Raw genomic sequence first — 17,939 nt, forward strand, 5'->3', positions numbered from 1 at the left:
CCCGGCCCGCACCCCGCCGTCAGGGCCGCGCGGATCCCCCCGGCCGCCTTCCCCGGGGGAAAATCACCAGTGAGTCGGGACCTGCACAGGTCCCGCGAAACCGGCTCCGAGGTGTGCTCCCGTGTGTGAAATTAAACAGGAATACGGGTGAGGTTTATATTACTGTATTTAGACCGTCAATAACTTAAAAATACAGCGAAATGTACATTATTTTTACACGTTCCATTTGGTTTGTATTTGTTAGACATTCTCTTAAGTGTCTAAAATAGCCAGGAGGGGACAGTGCAAAGAGACCGGTAGTGGGACAAAATGCCAATTGCTGGGATGGGGCTGGCAGGAGAAAGCGCAAACTAACAAACAGATGCGGCACGAAAACAACAGCGGCAAACCTATTCCTTACTGCAACCTGGGATAAAGAACCCGAGATCTTACAAAAGTACAGTTAGAAATAGTAACCCTGAGGAACAAAACCAAAACGAAACAACATGTCACATTATAAAGAAATCAAATGGTTATTTACATTCACAACCTCAAGATTAAACTCTTTTGGAGAACAAAGCCTGTAAGTCCTAATGCTAAATGGATATCAAGTCTAGTTCTCCGGTAGTTTTCAAAGGTACTAAAAATCAGAAGACCTTTTCATACCTCCAGACTACAAAACCTGGTATACAAAATTATGTCCAATCACTTTAGGGCTAATATACATTTAATGCAGGAAAACAGTAAGCGGCATCTGAAACACAAGTATCTCAAGCTTAAAAACTTTAAATTAGGATTCAACTAGAAAACGGCAACTAAGGGATCATTTCTCAAATAATTCCTACTCGGAGCAAAATTTTGGACACCATATCTGCAGATATTTAAATAACATATTTACAGCTGAGCACTTCCATGTACAATACGACTGTGCTGGTTTTTATTGTACAACCTCATTTTTCACCATTTGTTTACAATATACAAAATAGTATTCGACCCATTAAAAATACGTACAAAGAATTGTTTGTTGAAGACTACATGTACAATCTATCTACTGCATTTTTCCTTTTCTCGGTCAAACAAAAGTCCTAACTGGTATCACCATTTGCTTAGTAGAAATAGTGGATAAGAAACACCTCTTGGTGTGATGAGATACTGTCGACTTAAGAGGCCTATGTGTGCTGGGACATACCATTCACTAAACTCCTAAGCTGTTTTACTACAGTCTCTATTAGCTTCTGCTTGTCACGGTCATTCTTCCTGAACTGAGCAAAAATGTTGTTCTTTTTGCTGGAGTCCTTCATTCTAGAGAAATAAAAAAGCAAATGACAAACACATCAGAAACATAAATTGAAAAGGAAAAATCTGAGTATTTAGACTGGTTTACTAATGTTCTTCTTTTGATCTTTCTGCTAATAAGAACTGAAAGATTACAAAACCTGTTCACTATGTGTTCTTAAATTAAACTTCTGCAATGCAGAAGCACAGAATGTGTTTGTTTCAACAAATACTACTTCACAAATAACCTGTAAGTATTAAGCAAATACCCCTTCAGCAGGACCCTGATTCTACCAATTGCCTTAGGAGAGAAGCAAGTCAAAAAGCCCGTTAGTATCATCTGCTTCCATGGTAAATTCAGACTCAGCGAATGGGTGAATTTTGTTCACCGTCAATAACGGGCATCTATATTGCTGATTTCCCGTACCAACGAATACAAAAACGAAATTCGGGAAATTAGGCAAGTTACAGAAACAGTATTTTGTAACAATATAGGCGATACATACCCTCTGTGAACTCTGCAAAAGACATTTTCATCGCAGGCAGGAGAGAAGAGAAAACAATGTTAGAAAGCGTATTTAAACCACAACGTGTTTTGTTTGATGCGGTTTTTACAGCAGGTTGGTACCGCGCTGCCGGTAACGCGCCCTGCCCTCCCTGCCCGCCCGCCAGACCGGCCGAGACGCCCGCACCGGCTTCACCACGGCCAAAGCTCAGCGTCTCCCCTGCCCCGAGAGGCAATCCGGGAGCCGCCGGCTGCTCCCGCGGCCCGGCCCGGCCCCGCCGCTCCCGGCAGGGCGGCTCCGGCCCCGGCCCCGCTCCGCAACCCCGCGCCGGCAGCTCCGGCCCCCGCACTTACTTCTCCAGGAGCGTGAGGGCCGTGCTGGGGTTGACCCGCAGGTACTTGGAGGTGGCCTGCCCGTAGTCCGCCAGGTAGGTGGACCAGTCCCACACCATGAAGAGGTCCAGGAGCTGCGGGGGGAGAGGCGGGTGACGGAGTGCGGGAGGCTCTGCGGAGAGAGGCCGGGTGCAGCCCCCGCCGAGCCCAGCCACCACCCCCCTTCACCTGCCCATTTTTTCTTTAACGTCTCTCACCTCCTTCAATGTGCAGGGAGGCGGCCGTGCAGGTTTGGCCCTAGGAGGGAATGCTGATGGCTTCACGATTTAGTATTTAGGAACTTGCTTTACCGTGGGGAGCAAGACAGGGATGCTAGTATCTGCTGCTTCTCACACTAATTTAAACGAGGTTCAGGTAGTCCAATTAAAGTGAATTAAACACCTCCTGGCTGCAGTCTCCATTATAACTGATCCCTGAAACTCAGAGCCAAGCCCTGGGCACACTTCTGGCCCAAACAAACCCAAACACTTCAGTGGAGGAACAAAAAGTCTCCAACCACAATACTACGCTTGGCTGCAGTTTCAAATCATGTCTTGGACTCATGATCTGAGAGCTGCTGTTCAACAATAAACCAGCCTGCTTTTACAATCAGATGCGATACTGAACCTCCAGCACCCTCACGGCCCTCAAAGCCTGATTGCCCCTCCACCATCACAGGGTGCAGGCCAGGCACCGCTGGGCACCCTGCCCAGGCTGCCAGGGGCCAGGGCACAGGCAGCCCTGCTCGGGGATGCCTTTCCCACGGCTACCTGCGCACCAGTGGGCCCCACTGCCATTGACGTCAATGGCGGGGCACCCCAGCTTCCCCCTGCGTCTGGGGCCTGGCCTTGTCCTGCTGCTGAGGGCTAACAAGGGCTTGTTCTCAGGCTGTCCCGTGTTAGCCAAACCTACTGTTAAAAAAAGCCTTGGGAACCATTAACAACACTTTGCCCCAGCGTGCAGGGCCCGAGGCTGCTCTGCTGAGCTGGGTCCTCAGTGTAACCTAGAGCCCTGCTTGCCCTCAATCAGTAATGCTGGAAAGGTGGGCTGGAACAGGATTTTGTGTAACAAAACTACTTGAAAAAAATGTAACAGACTACTGCAAGTCACATCATTTTGCTATTTCAAGGAAGAACTGTTCATTTCAAACATTTGTTTCTGCTACACCTGATCAGAGCTGTTAGAGCTGGGACACAACAGTGGCAGTCCCTGCTCCCACAGGCAGAGGTGCAGCAGGTGCTCACCCCTCTGACTTCTCAGGCTACACTAAGAGGAGGGCTGCACCCCAGAGAACCTTACCTTGCCTTAAACTTCTCAGCGTGACAAACTGTCAGAAGAGTCCAGCAATGCTCATGCCCAAAATCATAAAACCAATTCATTTACAGAAAAGTATACATACAGTCTTCCCAGATTCAAATTTCAATGCCTCTCTTTTGCAAAGTTTTCCACTTCCAAACCACTTTCTTATGTTACTTTCAAATATAGCGTCTAATTTAAATACATATTTTTCTAATTAATTACTTCTTCCTTATTTGTAGTATAATTTTTTGGGACTAGGTAGCAACATTTCCTGGCATTATAACGGGCCTCTGACACACCTACTCACATTTTACATTTAACTATTTCATAGAGGTGAAAGGATCTAAAACCCAAGGAGGCAATTTCACCTCTCTGCTGACTAGATATCCATAATAAGCACCAAGATCAAATTCAAACAGTTATTTCCCATAATGCCCTTTCTCAAGATGGTGTCCACAACTCAATTTTATTGAGTTGCTGAGAACATGCCTTCACTCACCATGCAAACAGACTTGGGAAGGCTTGATAACTCAGTTGTGAAACTCACAGCCTCAGCTGCATGTTACTCATCACTTGTGTTACACAGTTCAGGTGCCAGTCCTCACAGAGGTAATTTAAAACACAACCAAAAGAGTGGAAAGATAGGACAGGCAGATGCACAAGGCAAGGTGAGGATAAAGCTGACAGGAACCCAAACGATATAATCTGGTGATTAATAACTTATTGCTACTTACAGTGCTACTTGTCATGGGCTTCACATGGGACATGGTCCTTAAGGATGGACCCATGTTCCTGCAGTTGTATTCAATGAGTAAGAAGTGAAAGATTTCATTTCTTATCCCTATTGTACCACTGAAATAGAGGATTCTGGGTAAATCTTAAACAACCCTGAAGCTCATATGGGTGAAAGGTACCTAAAGTATCCTGCTAGCAATGTGCAGCCAAAGCCATTGATGACTGACACAATTACAGTGCTGACAAGTTCAAAGAAACTTCCCTGACAATATTGCATGAGTGAGTTACATACAATGCTTTCAAGGGTTGACTCAACTGATTGTGCCATGGCTCTGGGAAATCTCAGTGATAGCAATGACTGGAAGATTACACCTCATTTGTCACCTGGCCAAACACAAGTAAGCATGTAGGGCTCTAAACAAACCATGAAGCCTGTTGTTTTTTAACACGAGGTAAAAAAATGTCACACAGAACATGAAGCATATTCTGTGCACTCCAACACAGTCCTGGACCTCAAGAATGAACACCTAAAGAGACACTATTGGCAAGGGTGATGTACCCAGAGCTCCTTCCCTGCTCCATGCATGGTCAAAGAGCTGCACACAACCAACCTCATGCTAATAAATCTCTTAAGTTCAAGCAGCTGTCATGACACGTGGCAGGTAGCTCAAAGGCCCAGACATGCAATCAAATGACACATGCCAGTCAGTCACAGCCCCCTTCCCTCCTTCTGTGCATCTCTTCAGGGGCTGTAGTGTGACAATCATGTCCTGGATCAGGATTAAATGTGGCAGGGAGCTGCAGACACTGCTGGAGCCCAGACTGCTGCTGTGCACAATTATGCACTGTGCATTTTGTCCCACCACAGCTGCAGTTCTGCACCGTGGCACACTCCTGTACGCAGTGGGCTTGGACAGCAAATACTGCATGCTGTGGGGTGGGAAGAGCTGTCTGGTGTGCAGCTCTTGGGATCTGTGTCCTGGCCATTCCTATCATTTACATCTGCCCTGGCAGCCAGGCTCAGTGGTTGCACAGCCCAATGCTGGTTGTGTGACAGTAGTTTTTACCGCCGCATCTAGGATCAAATCAAGGCCAAGTTAAAGCAACATTTCCCTACTACTGTTTTATTTATTAAAGCTTTCACTATTACTGAGACAATAACTGAAAATGAAATGTATTGTCTAACAAGGAATGCCCCACACTGGCATACACGGTCAAATATGGGCAAACAGTAGGTCCTGGCAATAAGCATTTCCCAGCCTCAAAAATCAGCCAAAGGCAAGAGAGTTTTATCACATCATACCCGTGCTACTGGCTGCAACTTCTTTAAGGTTACACTGTGCACAACTTGCCTTGAAATTACAATACGAAAAATGTTTATTTTGCACATCCATCTTTCCTAAGTTAACACGTGTGGAAAAAACCTGACAGAAAGGCAGTCTCAGCCCCACATAAGGAGCCACCCAAGGGTGTTTAGTCAGAACCAGCTTATCATGCAGCAAAAACACTGTGAAGCACCAAATAAACTAAATATATGTACTCTGCTACCCAAGAACAATGGCACTGCTGTGCTCTTCATCCCATAATAACCATGAAAAATAAGAATAAGCTCAGACAGGCAATACTATACCCAAGTATTTTATAATGAAGAAGAATATGCTTTTCTAGTAGCAATTATTCCCTTCTGACTAGGAACAATTTGCAGAGATGTGTGTCTGAGTCATTGTGGAAAAAAAAAGGAACAAGGGAAAAAAAAAGAACAAGCTTCAGCCTTTCCTGTACACCGCCAAGAACATCCTATGTATTGTCCACTTACTTACATTTACAAGATACAGTTCACACTTCCACCTTATTTAGAAGATTTTGCTTTTTCTAAAGGTGATATAAGGGGAACCTTCATCCAGCATCTTGGAACCATCAGGGCTGATGATCAGAGAGCAGCACTTTTCTTCTACTGTACGTGCAACAGTGTTGCTTTCCCAAACCATTACATTATTAGTCACATATATACTTCTAACATTATAGGTAACTTAAGCCTCTGGTTGCTGTACTGCACTTTTATTTTGAATTATACTCTACATTGCTTTGATTCTGTAATTTTCCCTTCATGTGTAGGTATTTTCTAGATGCCTTTTATGTATAAACATTAGGTGTCTTTGTAGAAATAAACATCACTAGGAAAAGAAAAGGTGTTTATGTGTATTTACGTAAAAGTTTATAGTAATTTCTGACATTACACAGGTAACACTGCTATTTTTAATTGGAAGACTTATTTCAAAAGATACTAAACTATGTTTTGGTTAAAAGGTTTGGTTACTCCTACTGTAAGACCTTGTTAGCTAACAGGATCAGTTAAGACAAAACATTATAATACTGATGCTATGAGAGAAAGATCTTAAACTTTTAGGGACAGAATTCTGATTTCAAATAGGGCACTTGCACCTATTCCTCAAAGTTAGTTCTCTAGCGTTTTCCCAGTATCTAGGTGATATGGCCGTGTTTGAATAGAAATTACTCTTTATCATTGCTCACTAAAGCTTTGCATTGTATTACCTAAAGTTCAGAGCAGCTCAGCCATAGTCCTGTATTTAGGCCATCTTGTAATTACGTGAGAATTTTGTGCACTGGGAACTGCTGGAATCGACCATCCGGCCCTTTCAATGACATCTGAGCCTCTTGTCACATCCTCAGATATCATACAGATGCCCTTTCCTTTTTACTTTTGGGCAACTGTCAGGAATAATCTTGGAAGAGAATGCAACTTTGGGAAATAGCTATGCACAGAGTGAGCACAGCAACAGACAGAAGGAGGAGACATGAGCTTTGCAGATGGAAATGGGGGCAGTGTCCATTACACCCTGTGCTGGTTATACTACAAAAATCCTAATTGTAAATTATAAAGGTAGCTTAATGCAAGATGGAATGGTGCAAGTTGCAATCTCTTCTGAAGCAGCATGAGCATCAGCAAATAGCTTTGGTTGTACAAATGGCACCAGTGATTCAGGAGCTGGAGATAAAACTGAGTTGTACACTTAATTTCCTACTTACCTTTCAGTAAAGTCAAATATTCCATCCAATGAAAAGTAATTCTTTTAATATATCACTGTCAGTTATGTCAGTTCTGGCCCACTCTCCTTGCTCACAGTATTTCTTATGCTAAACAGTTTATTAACCCCTAATCACCCAGTTACTTCTGGACTTGATTGCATGTGTAATTACCTTTTGTCAGGTACAATTTGCCTGATAAACATGTCAGAACACTTGCTGCTTAGTCTGTTGAAACAGATAAATGCTGTCTTTCCACAGCCTTGGGGCATAATTAACAGGGAAAAAAAAGGCAGTTATAAAAACACACAGAAGCTGATTCAGAGAGGCAGGAGCTCACAGCGTGCAGCCCGCCAAGGCCCATTGCCCGGCCCGCTACGCTTGCCTGAGCTCTTATTGAGTTCCAGCCTGCTGTGACAGGGCAAAGGGGGCAGCTCTCAAAAACTGAGATTTAAAGTAGGTTTCCACGTGAACTTCAAAAACGAGCGGGATGATGCCTGTTTGGGGAAAAAAAAAAAAAAAAAAAGAAGAAGAAGAAAAAACCACACAGTGAAGCAGATAATGAAATTGGTAGAGTCCCTGTTATCATTGTGTGTTATACACTCAGATTCTCGGGGATGGGACCAAGAACGGAAAAACTAAAAGAAAGCAGAAGAAAAAAAAATCAGGAAAAGCAAACAGGTCAGGATTAACTAAAAATGCTTTGTGGCATCCTTAGGCTCGATTGCTTCTGATTTCTGCCCTGTAGTGTTTGCAGGTTATGTACCCGTGCGCTACGGGGAGTGCGAAAAAAGAAATCCTTACCTGACCTCTGGATAACCCAAACAGGAGATTAGCCCATTTCCAAGCAAAGCAGGTTGTCACACTGTTAGGCCAATTGCTTCTATTGACACTTTGCATAAACATCTTACACAGGGTGATCAGAAAGGACTGTTACGCCATTAATGCTCTTTTTATTTTTTTATACCTAAGTCTTACAGAATAAAGGCCTTTCTGAGTAAGGGATAACAAAAGGGTCAAAAGGTCACAAACATTCTTTTAAGTAGGCAAAAATAAGGGAAGTTTAGATTCATTCAAAAGTGCAAATTGGAAATTTTTTGCATCCTAAACATTCCAGCACGCTCAGCTTTGTCTAATTTCACTTCTAGTAAATTCATTATCTACTTAATTGTGCGTTTTTACTTTTACTTTTAAATAAGGAAAATGCTAAAGTCTTCATTTTAGGAAATAGCAAGCTGTCTAACCTTCTCAGCTAATCAGTAATCTAAACAGACTTAGACATTACCACTGAAATCCTCGCAAGGATCAGTGTGAAAATATACAGAACCTTTTCTTGAAGTGGGATGACTGAACAGTCTCTCATGTACAGTTTTCACATAATTTACACAGCATGTGGTTTGCACTGCGTACAGCAAAATATTCTATATTTTCTTTTGTTTTGCTTTCGCTTTGATCAGAGATGGAAACAATCTCCCTTTAATAGTATAAAAGCCACCTGCTGGGCATCACAGACTACAGCTAATTGGCAAATTCTTTGAAATTTTGATATAATGGATTTTGACCTCTTTAATTAAAAAAAAACCAAAGCCTAGAATACAGTGAACTCTTCTGGGAAATGAATAGTGCCAGGCATATACAACTGCAAGCTACACCCAATCTTTTCTTACGAAAAAACACAGAAGTAATGTTACAATTTTTTCCTTGAGGATGCATGGCTTTTGGCCTAGGGAAAAAAAAGACTATTGCTAGCTATGTATCATTTCGGCCCATAAGACAGAGCAAACACATTAATATTTCAATTATTTATACTTTTATTGGGCTTTGGAGCAAGCAAAGCACCAAACATGAAGGCGACTTTTAAATTTTAAACATAGTAAACTCTCAAAAGCCACTCACAAATGTTCCAGTCCAAAACATTTCCTACTCCAAGGAGCTCACACTGTACCAACCCACCCTGCCTTGTTTTAAGGACAAATGGGTTTCAGGACCCAAAAGGAAGCCTGTCAACCAGAACTGTTGCTGTTTCATAATCTCTGACATAACGTTAACCTTTCAGTGGAGCTATAATCTCATTGCTTTGGGAACTCTGAGGCAGCACTGTCTTTCTTTTGTTAAAACACTTATTTATATTCTGCCCTGCATAATGGGGCCATGGTCCATGACTGGGACTCATAGGCACTGCAGTAACACAGCTACACAACAACAACAACACTGTTTTAATCTTTGCTTAGGTTTTGTGCACAAGTATACATGAACATATGTTACACATGTTTATTTCCAACAAAAACCATCTGCAAGACCATGAAGATAACACCTTCATTTTTCACCAAGTTATGTTCCTGTTAATTAAAGCTCCATGAGAACACTTACTAAATTGGAAAACAAAACATAAAGGACCAGGATCAGAATCAAAACTGGACAAAGACAAGTCTTGTTTACTCTGAACATTTCTTGTTGCAAAGGAACAACAGAACTACTTAAAATGTAGATACCTAAGTCCAGCTTGAAAGAAAAAAAGAGTTTGCTAACTGTAGAATAACACCATACCAACCAAACACAATTATCACTTAATCAGTAGGTGTTCATTACTGCTGACAAACATCTTGTTAGCCTGGTTAGCAAGTCTGCCTGCCACTTGCCAAAATATTTTGTTTTATTTAGACCTGGTGACTTATTTTGTGAACGTGGTGAATTTCAGAATCCCTTCTACTGATCACATAACTGGAATAACACAAATTGGTCTTGTATTTCAAAGTGTACATTGCTCTCTTGATCTGTGAATGTCTCCCCGTAGTTTATGTCATTTTTCTGAATTGGTACAACAAATGGATTTTCAAAGTGATGTTATGGGGACTTAGCTATGCAATTCCCATTAGTGTCAATGGGGGTCGCACGCTAAATTCCTAGACAATGCTTTGAAAACTGAGCCCTGGATTTTCAAAGGAAGGATAGTCTGTGTTAGAAAGGCAGTGTCTTTCAGTTTTTAAGCCACTGCATTAAAACCTGCCTTTTTCTTTTAAGCACCATACATTTAGAAATTGTGTCCAAATTTGGGACGTTGAAATGTTCACAAGAATGAAATAATTTTGTATTTAAATGCTACCATCTGTTTCAAATTTATAGGTGAAATTGTATCTGTCACTATCTTGAATGTTGGGATACAATCTTCAACACATTCATAAATGTACAATGTATAATGTTATGACAGATGAACCATTGGGATTTGTTGCTATGCTAGGAGAAAACAGAAGTTATTTGTGTTCATATACTTTTATAAGAAAAAATCCTTGCAAGGGACAGAATTCTTTCCTAAAATCTGGATCGTGAGTTATGTTTTAAGAAATGCCTGGTCTTGTTACATTCATGATTTTTTTTTTATTCTTTGGCACTTCAAATGAACTTAGGCCTGCCTATAAAATAGAATACTTGCTGCTGAAGCCACGTGAACAAGCTTGTTGCTGTTACCACAACCAGAAAAACACTCACAACATATAATTTTTACAAATCCCATTAAAACTTCAAGCAGCCCAAGATATAACATCAGAAGACACAGAAAAATAGTTTCTGAGACAAATATAAACAGCTAGGCCCTATGAAACACGCAGTACAGCAACAAGTAATACCTCTTCAAAGAAGATTTGTTTAATTACAGTGAAAATGTTTATTATGTAGTGTGGTGTTCTTCATCATTAAAGAATAAGCTGGACTAGTAGCAAAAGAACCATTTTTTGAGTCTAGAAGCAGAGAAGAGTTTGAAAAGCAGGAGCCTGGCAGACAGTCAGGCTCCAGAGGGCACAGGCTCCGGCCAAATTGCTCCTGTCAAGCGTGTTAGTCCGTACACAAAGTCCCTTCAGACAAAGCATAAAACTATGTCAATGGCAAAATCTGTGTGGATTAAAAATTGTGTATTATGCAATGGTCAGGTCATTCACCATTTTTTCTGGTTTTGAGCTCCTGATGCAGAGGTGTACACATTCAAACAGCACACAGGGGTGACAAGTGCAGCCCCCCCAAACAGGCCATCTGCCTCTCACCTGGACAAGACTTTGAAAAGACAATTTCAACTGTTCAAATTATGAAGGATTTAATACAGCAGAGGTAAATCTCAGCTGGCATTTCCGCTTGGCGTCTGGTTGTTTTTCCAAACACAGGTTTGCCAGTAGTACTTAAATATTGACATCTACTAAAAAGAAATTTTATAGTTTAGTTTATTTGATCTTTAATTTTCTATAGGCACTAGACTCACAACAGGTTTGCTTTAAACTATTCACTTGTCTATGAAATAATGCCATAAATAGCATATGATGAGGAACACTGTCCTAAAGTAAACTTCTCAGGGATTAAAACTGTACCATTTGTCTCAATCCTTCCCATAAAAATCCATCTGAGATGATTCACTATAAAAATGTTGTCAAAAAGTTAAAAATCTAAAGTTAAAATTTAACTACCTTCTCTGGTTTAGAGGTGGATCTAATTAAAATTAATTTAATTTGGTGTAACTAGAATAAAATTCAAATACAAAACACACTCACTTCCACTTCCATACTGTGTTCCGGAATTGAACACTCTTGTCCCATCTGCCACATTTAACATTTAGCACTATCCATAAGAGTAACTCCAGATGCCTACAGTCTTACAAGTGTGCATATACACCATACCACAGGAAGTCATTATCTGACAAATGCTGGTTCTAATGACTCCAAAACTGTCCTTGTATACCCACTAACCTAATCTAGACAGGCTGCTGTACCCTAGAACTAATCATCTGCAGAGGTCTGCCCAAGTATGCATCTCCAAGTTTAAACTTCAGTCCAGTTACTTCTAGAATTAAAGGAAGGAGCTTTAGATACACAGCCCTGGCATGCAAATGCAAACTGATGCCTATGGGAAGGCAAGTGAGCATGGCACAGCTCCATGGCATCAGCTTTGTGCTTACAGAGGAAGAGAAGACTTCAGCTCTTTGTGTGAAGCTGCAGCTCAAGAACAGACCCAGGACACCACCAGTGCAGGCACTGCTGGGAACTAGGGATTCAGTGAACAGGGCATTTCCCTCTCCCAACTTTCCAGCCATTTCTTGTCATATTCTGACTTGGAAAAAACACCAGAGAAAACTACATCCATGAAATATGCTGAAATTACACTGCTACAGAGATTGATTCAACTTAACAGGAGGATATACAACAGGTCTACAAGGTTTATGAGCCCTCTTGAATCTGCAGCACTTAAATCTCCACAGAAGTCCATGATCTACAGTGTGTACTATGAATCACATCACTTCCACTGAGATAACCTGAGGTTCTACAGCAGGTAAGGGGAAATAGTTTGGTTCAACACAACAGAGTAATTATTTTTTAATTAACAACTTTCTTTTGGTTTAGTTTCTTTTAGCATCTGTGCATTTCTCAAAAGCTGCACATCTAAAGTAAAAAATTACAGCCACAGTGTGCTAGATTCCTGTCTTAGGCAGCCATTAAAACACTTATAATTTTATATACAAAGTGTCTGTTTGAAATGCTTCTTCAGAAAGCAGATACAAATACAGCAACTGCTCAATAAAGCATCTCAGCTGATCTTGGGTGCTGAGCTAGAATACGTGAAAAGCCACTGAAATTCAAGACATAACAGGCCACAAACCAGCATAATTTTGTTTGCATCCAGAAACAAAAATCTAGTGCAATCCATAAGGCACAGATACTTAGAGATGTGGCCATCGTAAGTTTACTGTAAACAGATAGTTATTTCTTCCAAAGAAGTTCACTCAGGGTATGGCTGCATAACCACCCCTTATAGCAGATGAAGTTACATCCCTTAGGGAAAGCTATGCTAGACCTGAGAACCTCTGGACAAGGAATTCAGCAGTCAGTAGCTCAGGAATGCAAATACAGACGAGTTAAAAGGAAAGCCAAAATCACTAGGAAAAAATTCTCGTATTCTTTCATGGACAATCTTCACTTTCCTCTTCAGCTACAAGAAAACATTTACTTCCCTATTTATATCTATCAAATGACTCTCAAAACACTTTAGCAAATACTATAGCCCATATAAAATCCTGGTTTTGTCTTGCTAACTTGTCTAGATAACTTGGTTTAACAAAGGCTTCCAAGTCCAGCAAGCTGCAACCTGGATACCTCGAAATTTCCTTTTCTAAATTGGGTTTTTGCAAAAAATCTTCTCCTCGGGCTGTGGTTTGCAAACACATTAGGGGAAAACCCCATTTTGCTTAAAGGCAATAATCCAATACAATTTCTTTTCTAAGAAATACACCTTCAAGAAATTATTCTCTTTAGAAAATGCTTTTTTTCCCCTTTAGGTTATGCATTTTCTCCTCAATCCTATGGACAGTATTTTCTTTAAATGTTTTATCTAAAAAATGATTTCTTATGATTTCCCTGGAAGACCAAATAATTATAAATTATTTTATATGTAATTTGCAATAATTACTCTTAATATTTTAGCTCCAACAGATCCCAGTACACATGGAACTTCTGCTGAGTAATGATGGCAAAATTCAGCCTCTAATGCCTCCTGCAATTTGAAAACATCTTCCCCTGATTTTACTTGCCACTTTGAAATGTTATCCCTTTCTAGGGAGTAATCCTGTGCTAGATTCTTTTGGCTTCTTAAACGAACATTATTCTCACCCTTTATTGACTGACCAGATCTATTATCACATGTAAGCAGTGTTAATCCTCTAGTAATTAACACCCTTATTAAAGTAATTTTAACTCAAAGAAGTTTAAATCGCATTATTGGTTTTATTTAATTAAGCTATGAGGGCCGTTTTACAGTGTCACTTGAGTTTTCAGCTTGTGCCTTTCTATATCAGTTACACAGGTCCCCCCGGCAGCCACCTCATCCTGACACACACAAACCACCCCCACCATCCCACCCAGTTACCAGGGCATTTCTGTCTAAGAGTTATTCAACATTATTCCATTTCACTGTGAACTCTCTCAACTACTCTGCATGTTAATGGATGCAAGATGTAGACACTATACTGAGCATTTTACCACTCCCAGAACTATCATTTGGATGTGCACTGGAATGACAGTATCACATTCACCCTTCCAGGAGACTCAGTATCTTGTTGCTGCCTAAAGTGAAAGAGCCACTTCTCTCCTTTTCATACATCCTAAGCAAGGGCAAACATATTTCTTTAAACTTCAGACTGGCAAAAAGAAACAGAATCTCAATGCATTGGGTTGTGCCACTTACAATGGCCACTTTTTCTGTTACTTTGAAAATAAGTAAGTTTTAAACGTTTAATAAATAAGTTTTAAAATTGTGAGTTTGTGTGTGTCCTACTGCATGTTCCTTTCTATGGGAAAATATCTGATGGCCTATGTTGTCTTACAGATCTCAGGTAAGCTACTCAACTGACACATTTGACACAGGATCAAAAGATAAAAACTGTCTTCTGGTTTAACTGCATCAAGTTACACTTTGCACTCTGGAAAGTGTGGGCTAATTATGTGTCCTTCTGAATGATTTCCTGGAGGCACACTACTAAAACTGGGAAAGCTTGAGTGCTCCTGGGAATAAGGCAAGCCCATGGTTTTAGGGACTTTAAATATCATTAACTGTGTACTGAAAGTCCTTTCTTTTTTTGGGTAAAAACATCTCTTCAAATTTCTACTGTTTAAAAACAGACGTTCTTACTGGGTCTCAGCATAAACCATGAAAAATTATAAACATAGAAAGAGAAAGGTAAGAATAACAAAGTACATTTACAGACACAAATTGACTTTTAATCTTTTTATCACCTCATCCCATATTTTTAAGTTTTTTCCCCATCATTTAGTGCTTCCATCTACTCATATTTTGATTTATTTCTGCATTTCTGTTATTATTCACTCTTTATTCACACTTTCTGTAACTGCAGGGTCTTTAAGTTGCACTGTTCCTTTGCTACTAATGCTCTAGATAAAGTCCTCTGCAAGGAGGACACAATCTATATGTGAACCTTCCATGTGAACTTTGTTATTCCACTCTTCTTTAAAATAGCACAATTTGTGAAAGTATAAATTTCTCCAAACCTGACACACCCATAAGAGCCATAAATGGTAACATATATGACAAGCTGTGCCTGAGAACATGCTGGTTCAGTCATACTGCTTACAGTACAACTAGTGCACTTCATTCAGAAACCAGTTATAACAAACCAGGATGAAATTCAATGATTCTTTTGCCAGCTATTGGTATCTTTGTAATAACTTCATCTCCCAAATTTCACTGACTGACTGAAGGCAGTTTAGCTAGACAGAGTAATACTTTTTAATTTGTATTTCTGCAGTTCTAAGACAGCCAATTGCAAATCAGTGTCTCATTATGGTACACCCTATATAAACACTTTTGAACATACGATCTTTTTTCTTAAGATACTATGATCCAAATGAATAAACATTCATTAACTACATTTCACCAATTCAAGTCACTGCCTTACTATGTCCATGCAATTCCTTCATTGTGTTGTTATTGTTCTGAAGCTTGAGAAAAAGTCTTGTTTTCCTGATGTAAAACACTCCTTTGACTTTACTGGATTTTATATTTTCACCACAGTGACTCACAAAGATGAGATGGACTTTCTTTTTCACAGAAGAAACTAGCAAAAGGAAAAAAATGGGGTATTCTGTCTGCTGCATGTGATTGACAGATAATTTAGAAAAGGAATGAAACCTAAGTATGTTGATTGATGCAACTGAAAAAAATACTGAAGGCAAATCTGTAGGGTTAAAGGGTTAGTAGGGCTGCTCAGTACATACTACATACCAGTGGTACCTCCAGTTTATATAAGGCTGGAGAATGTAAGATTTTGGGGCAGAAATTACCTAATACACTAACACAGCTGCCAGTTCTGTGGCTCCCCAATGGGAGAGCAGGACTTAGAAACATTAAGAGAATTCAAATAACATGTAACTTGAAGGAAACTAATAATTTTCTTCTCTTGTCTTGCTCAATTAACAATGTTTCTTCATTACTCATAGGAACCACATATTGCTCACAGAATTCAGAGGAAGTACTGGGGAGATGGGGCTCCAAAACTGAACTCCATCCATAATTCAGGGCTACAGAAGGGCCCAGACACAAAAGTGGAGATCTTGCAGCAACTGGCTGTCAGCAGGAAGACAACAGCTTGATATAATGTATTCACAAACTTTGGAAAGTTGTGCACCCAAATCTTTCTTCCTTGCACGTACATAATTTATTACATGACAAAGGCAAGGACCGGATGAGAGCAAAACTGCTAAAGAATAACTAAAGAGAATCTTCATTTCATTTAATAACTTCCACTGAATAGAATGCATGTCAGTGATTCAAAGTGTAAGCAGGATTTTGCAAACATAACAGGCACACAGATCAGCTTCTAATTGAAGGAAGATATTTGTTAATTGAGAAATTATCTGGAAGTGAACCTTCTGAAACTTTCCAACCAACAGGTCCTTCAGCAAAAGAATAAAACCTTCTCCAGACAAAGTTTATTTAGTGCCTTCTCTCATAATGTCATTGGAAATGGCTACCTCACAAAGTGTTCCACAGCATGCCAGTTATTAAAGAAATTAAGTGTCATGCCCAAGGAAACAGAAGCCTTTGCATTCTAACATTACATGCAGAGTATTCTAGGGATCACTTCAACTACCAAGGATAAAATTTAGGTCCCAGTCTTATATGAATTTCCTCTGTAACTATGGGATGAGCTTTCTTGAATGGAAAGGTTTTCCAGATATATGAAGTTTTCATCATAACAACAGCTCTGTAGGTTTTGAATTAATTGATTAACTATTTCTAAACTGTGACTTGCAAAAGTGATGATGACCAAGAAGAGCCTAAAGCTGATTAAATGTGACAGTTGGTAGTATTCAGAGATTCAGATATGTCCATCTAAATAGTCTTGACAGCAGCTTTTGCCAAATTTTTCTTTTCTTCTTTTTTTTTTTTTTCCTTCATATCTGCTTTGATCAACCTTTCCAGTGAAACTTTTAGTGATTTCCATGATGGTACCATTTAGAAGATGAAACTGCTCTGCACAGTTCTAAGTTAAATGTTTCACCCACACAAACCAGATCAATAAATGTGATTTCCTGTCTCAGTTCCAAAATTATAAAATCACCAAACAACAAAATAAAATGCCTTAAGTGAGGCTTATTCAAAGGGCATTCATCTTATTCAAAGACTGGTATCTGCAGGTCTCCAAGTCAAGCTGAGTCAATGCTTCCCAAGTTCTGTGTAGTTTCTAAATATATAGTACAGATTTCTTGTTGGCTCATTTAGTTCTTGTGTGTATCTCATTAAGTAAGAGGAGAACTCAAAAAATTGTATCCCTTAAATTAACTAAAAGAAACAATAAGGAACTGTCTTATTTTTTATAATTTCCATGATTTAGGTACCTATGCCATTCCTTACTGTTGATGAAGAGATGGCATTCTGCTTACACATTAATACCTCACAGCCTTTTGTGCAATATCCTATACTTTCCTTTGGAGAAACTACTAAGTAGGTTTTTGTCATAGATGGAATGGGGTATCTTGTAGTTAAACACCCATATGTGTATCATTTTTGTTAAGTGAGGTATTGATAGAGCTAGTGAAGTAACAGCATTTGTACATCGAGGTTTTCAAACCTGTTTTCAAGTATGGCCCCTCATTGTTAGTACACCATGATCTAGAGCAAAAACCTGGTACATGATCAGCATGTTATTGACACTTCTCTGCTGAAAAAAGGAGTATTTACA

The 17,939-nt window shown here is 39.9% G+C and overlaps 1 protein-coding gene across 3 annotated transcripts in view; it reads right to left on the minus strand.

Moving 5' to 3' along the window:
- Window positions 1-158: 158 nt before the first annotated feature.
- The window catches only part of EXOC6 (exocyst complex component 6), an 87,349-nt gene continuing 69,568 nt past the window's right edge, over window positions 159-17,939 (minus strand). For 2 of the 3 annotated variants that reach the window (XM_058810091.1, XM_058810090.1), the window contains exons 21-22: window positions 2,114-2,226; window positions 159-1,281 (exon numbers count right to left, since the gene is read on the minus strand). In XM_058810091.1, coding sequence (XP_058666074.1) covers window positions 1,149-1,281; window positions 2,114-2,226 — 246 coding nt within the window. In that variant the 3' untranslated portion in view covers window positions 159-1,148. Of the gene's footprint in view, window positions 1,282-2,109; window positions 2,227-17,939 lie in introns of those variants that run through there. The other variant, XM_058810089.1, reaches the window with a different exon arrangement.

This window comes from Ammospiza caudacuta, chromosome 9, assembly GCF_027887145.1.
Source record: "Ammospiza caudacuta isolate bAmmCau1 chromosome 9, bAmmCau1.pri, whole genome shotgun sequence".
Classification (NCBI taxonomy): domain Eukaryota; kingdom Metazoa; phylum Chordata; class Aves; order Passeriformes; family Passerellidae; genus Ammospiza; species Ammospiza caudacuta.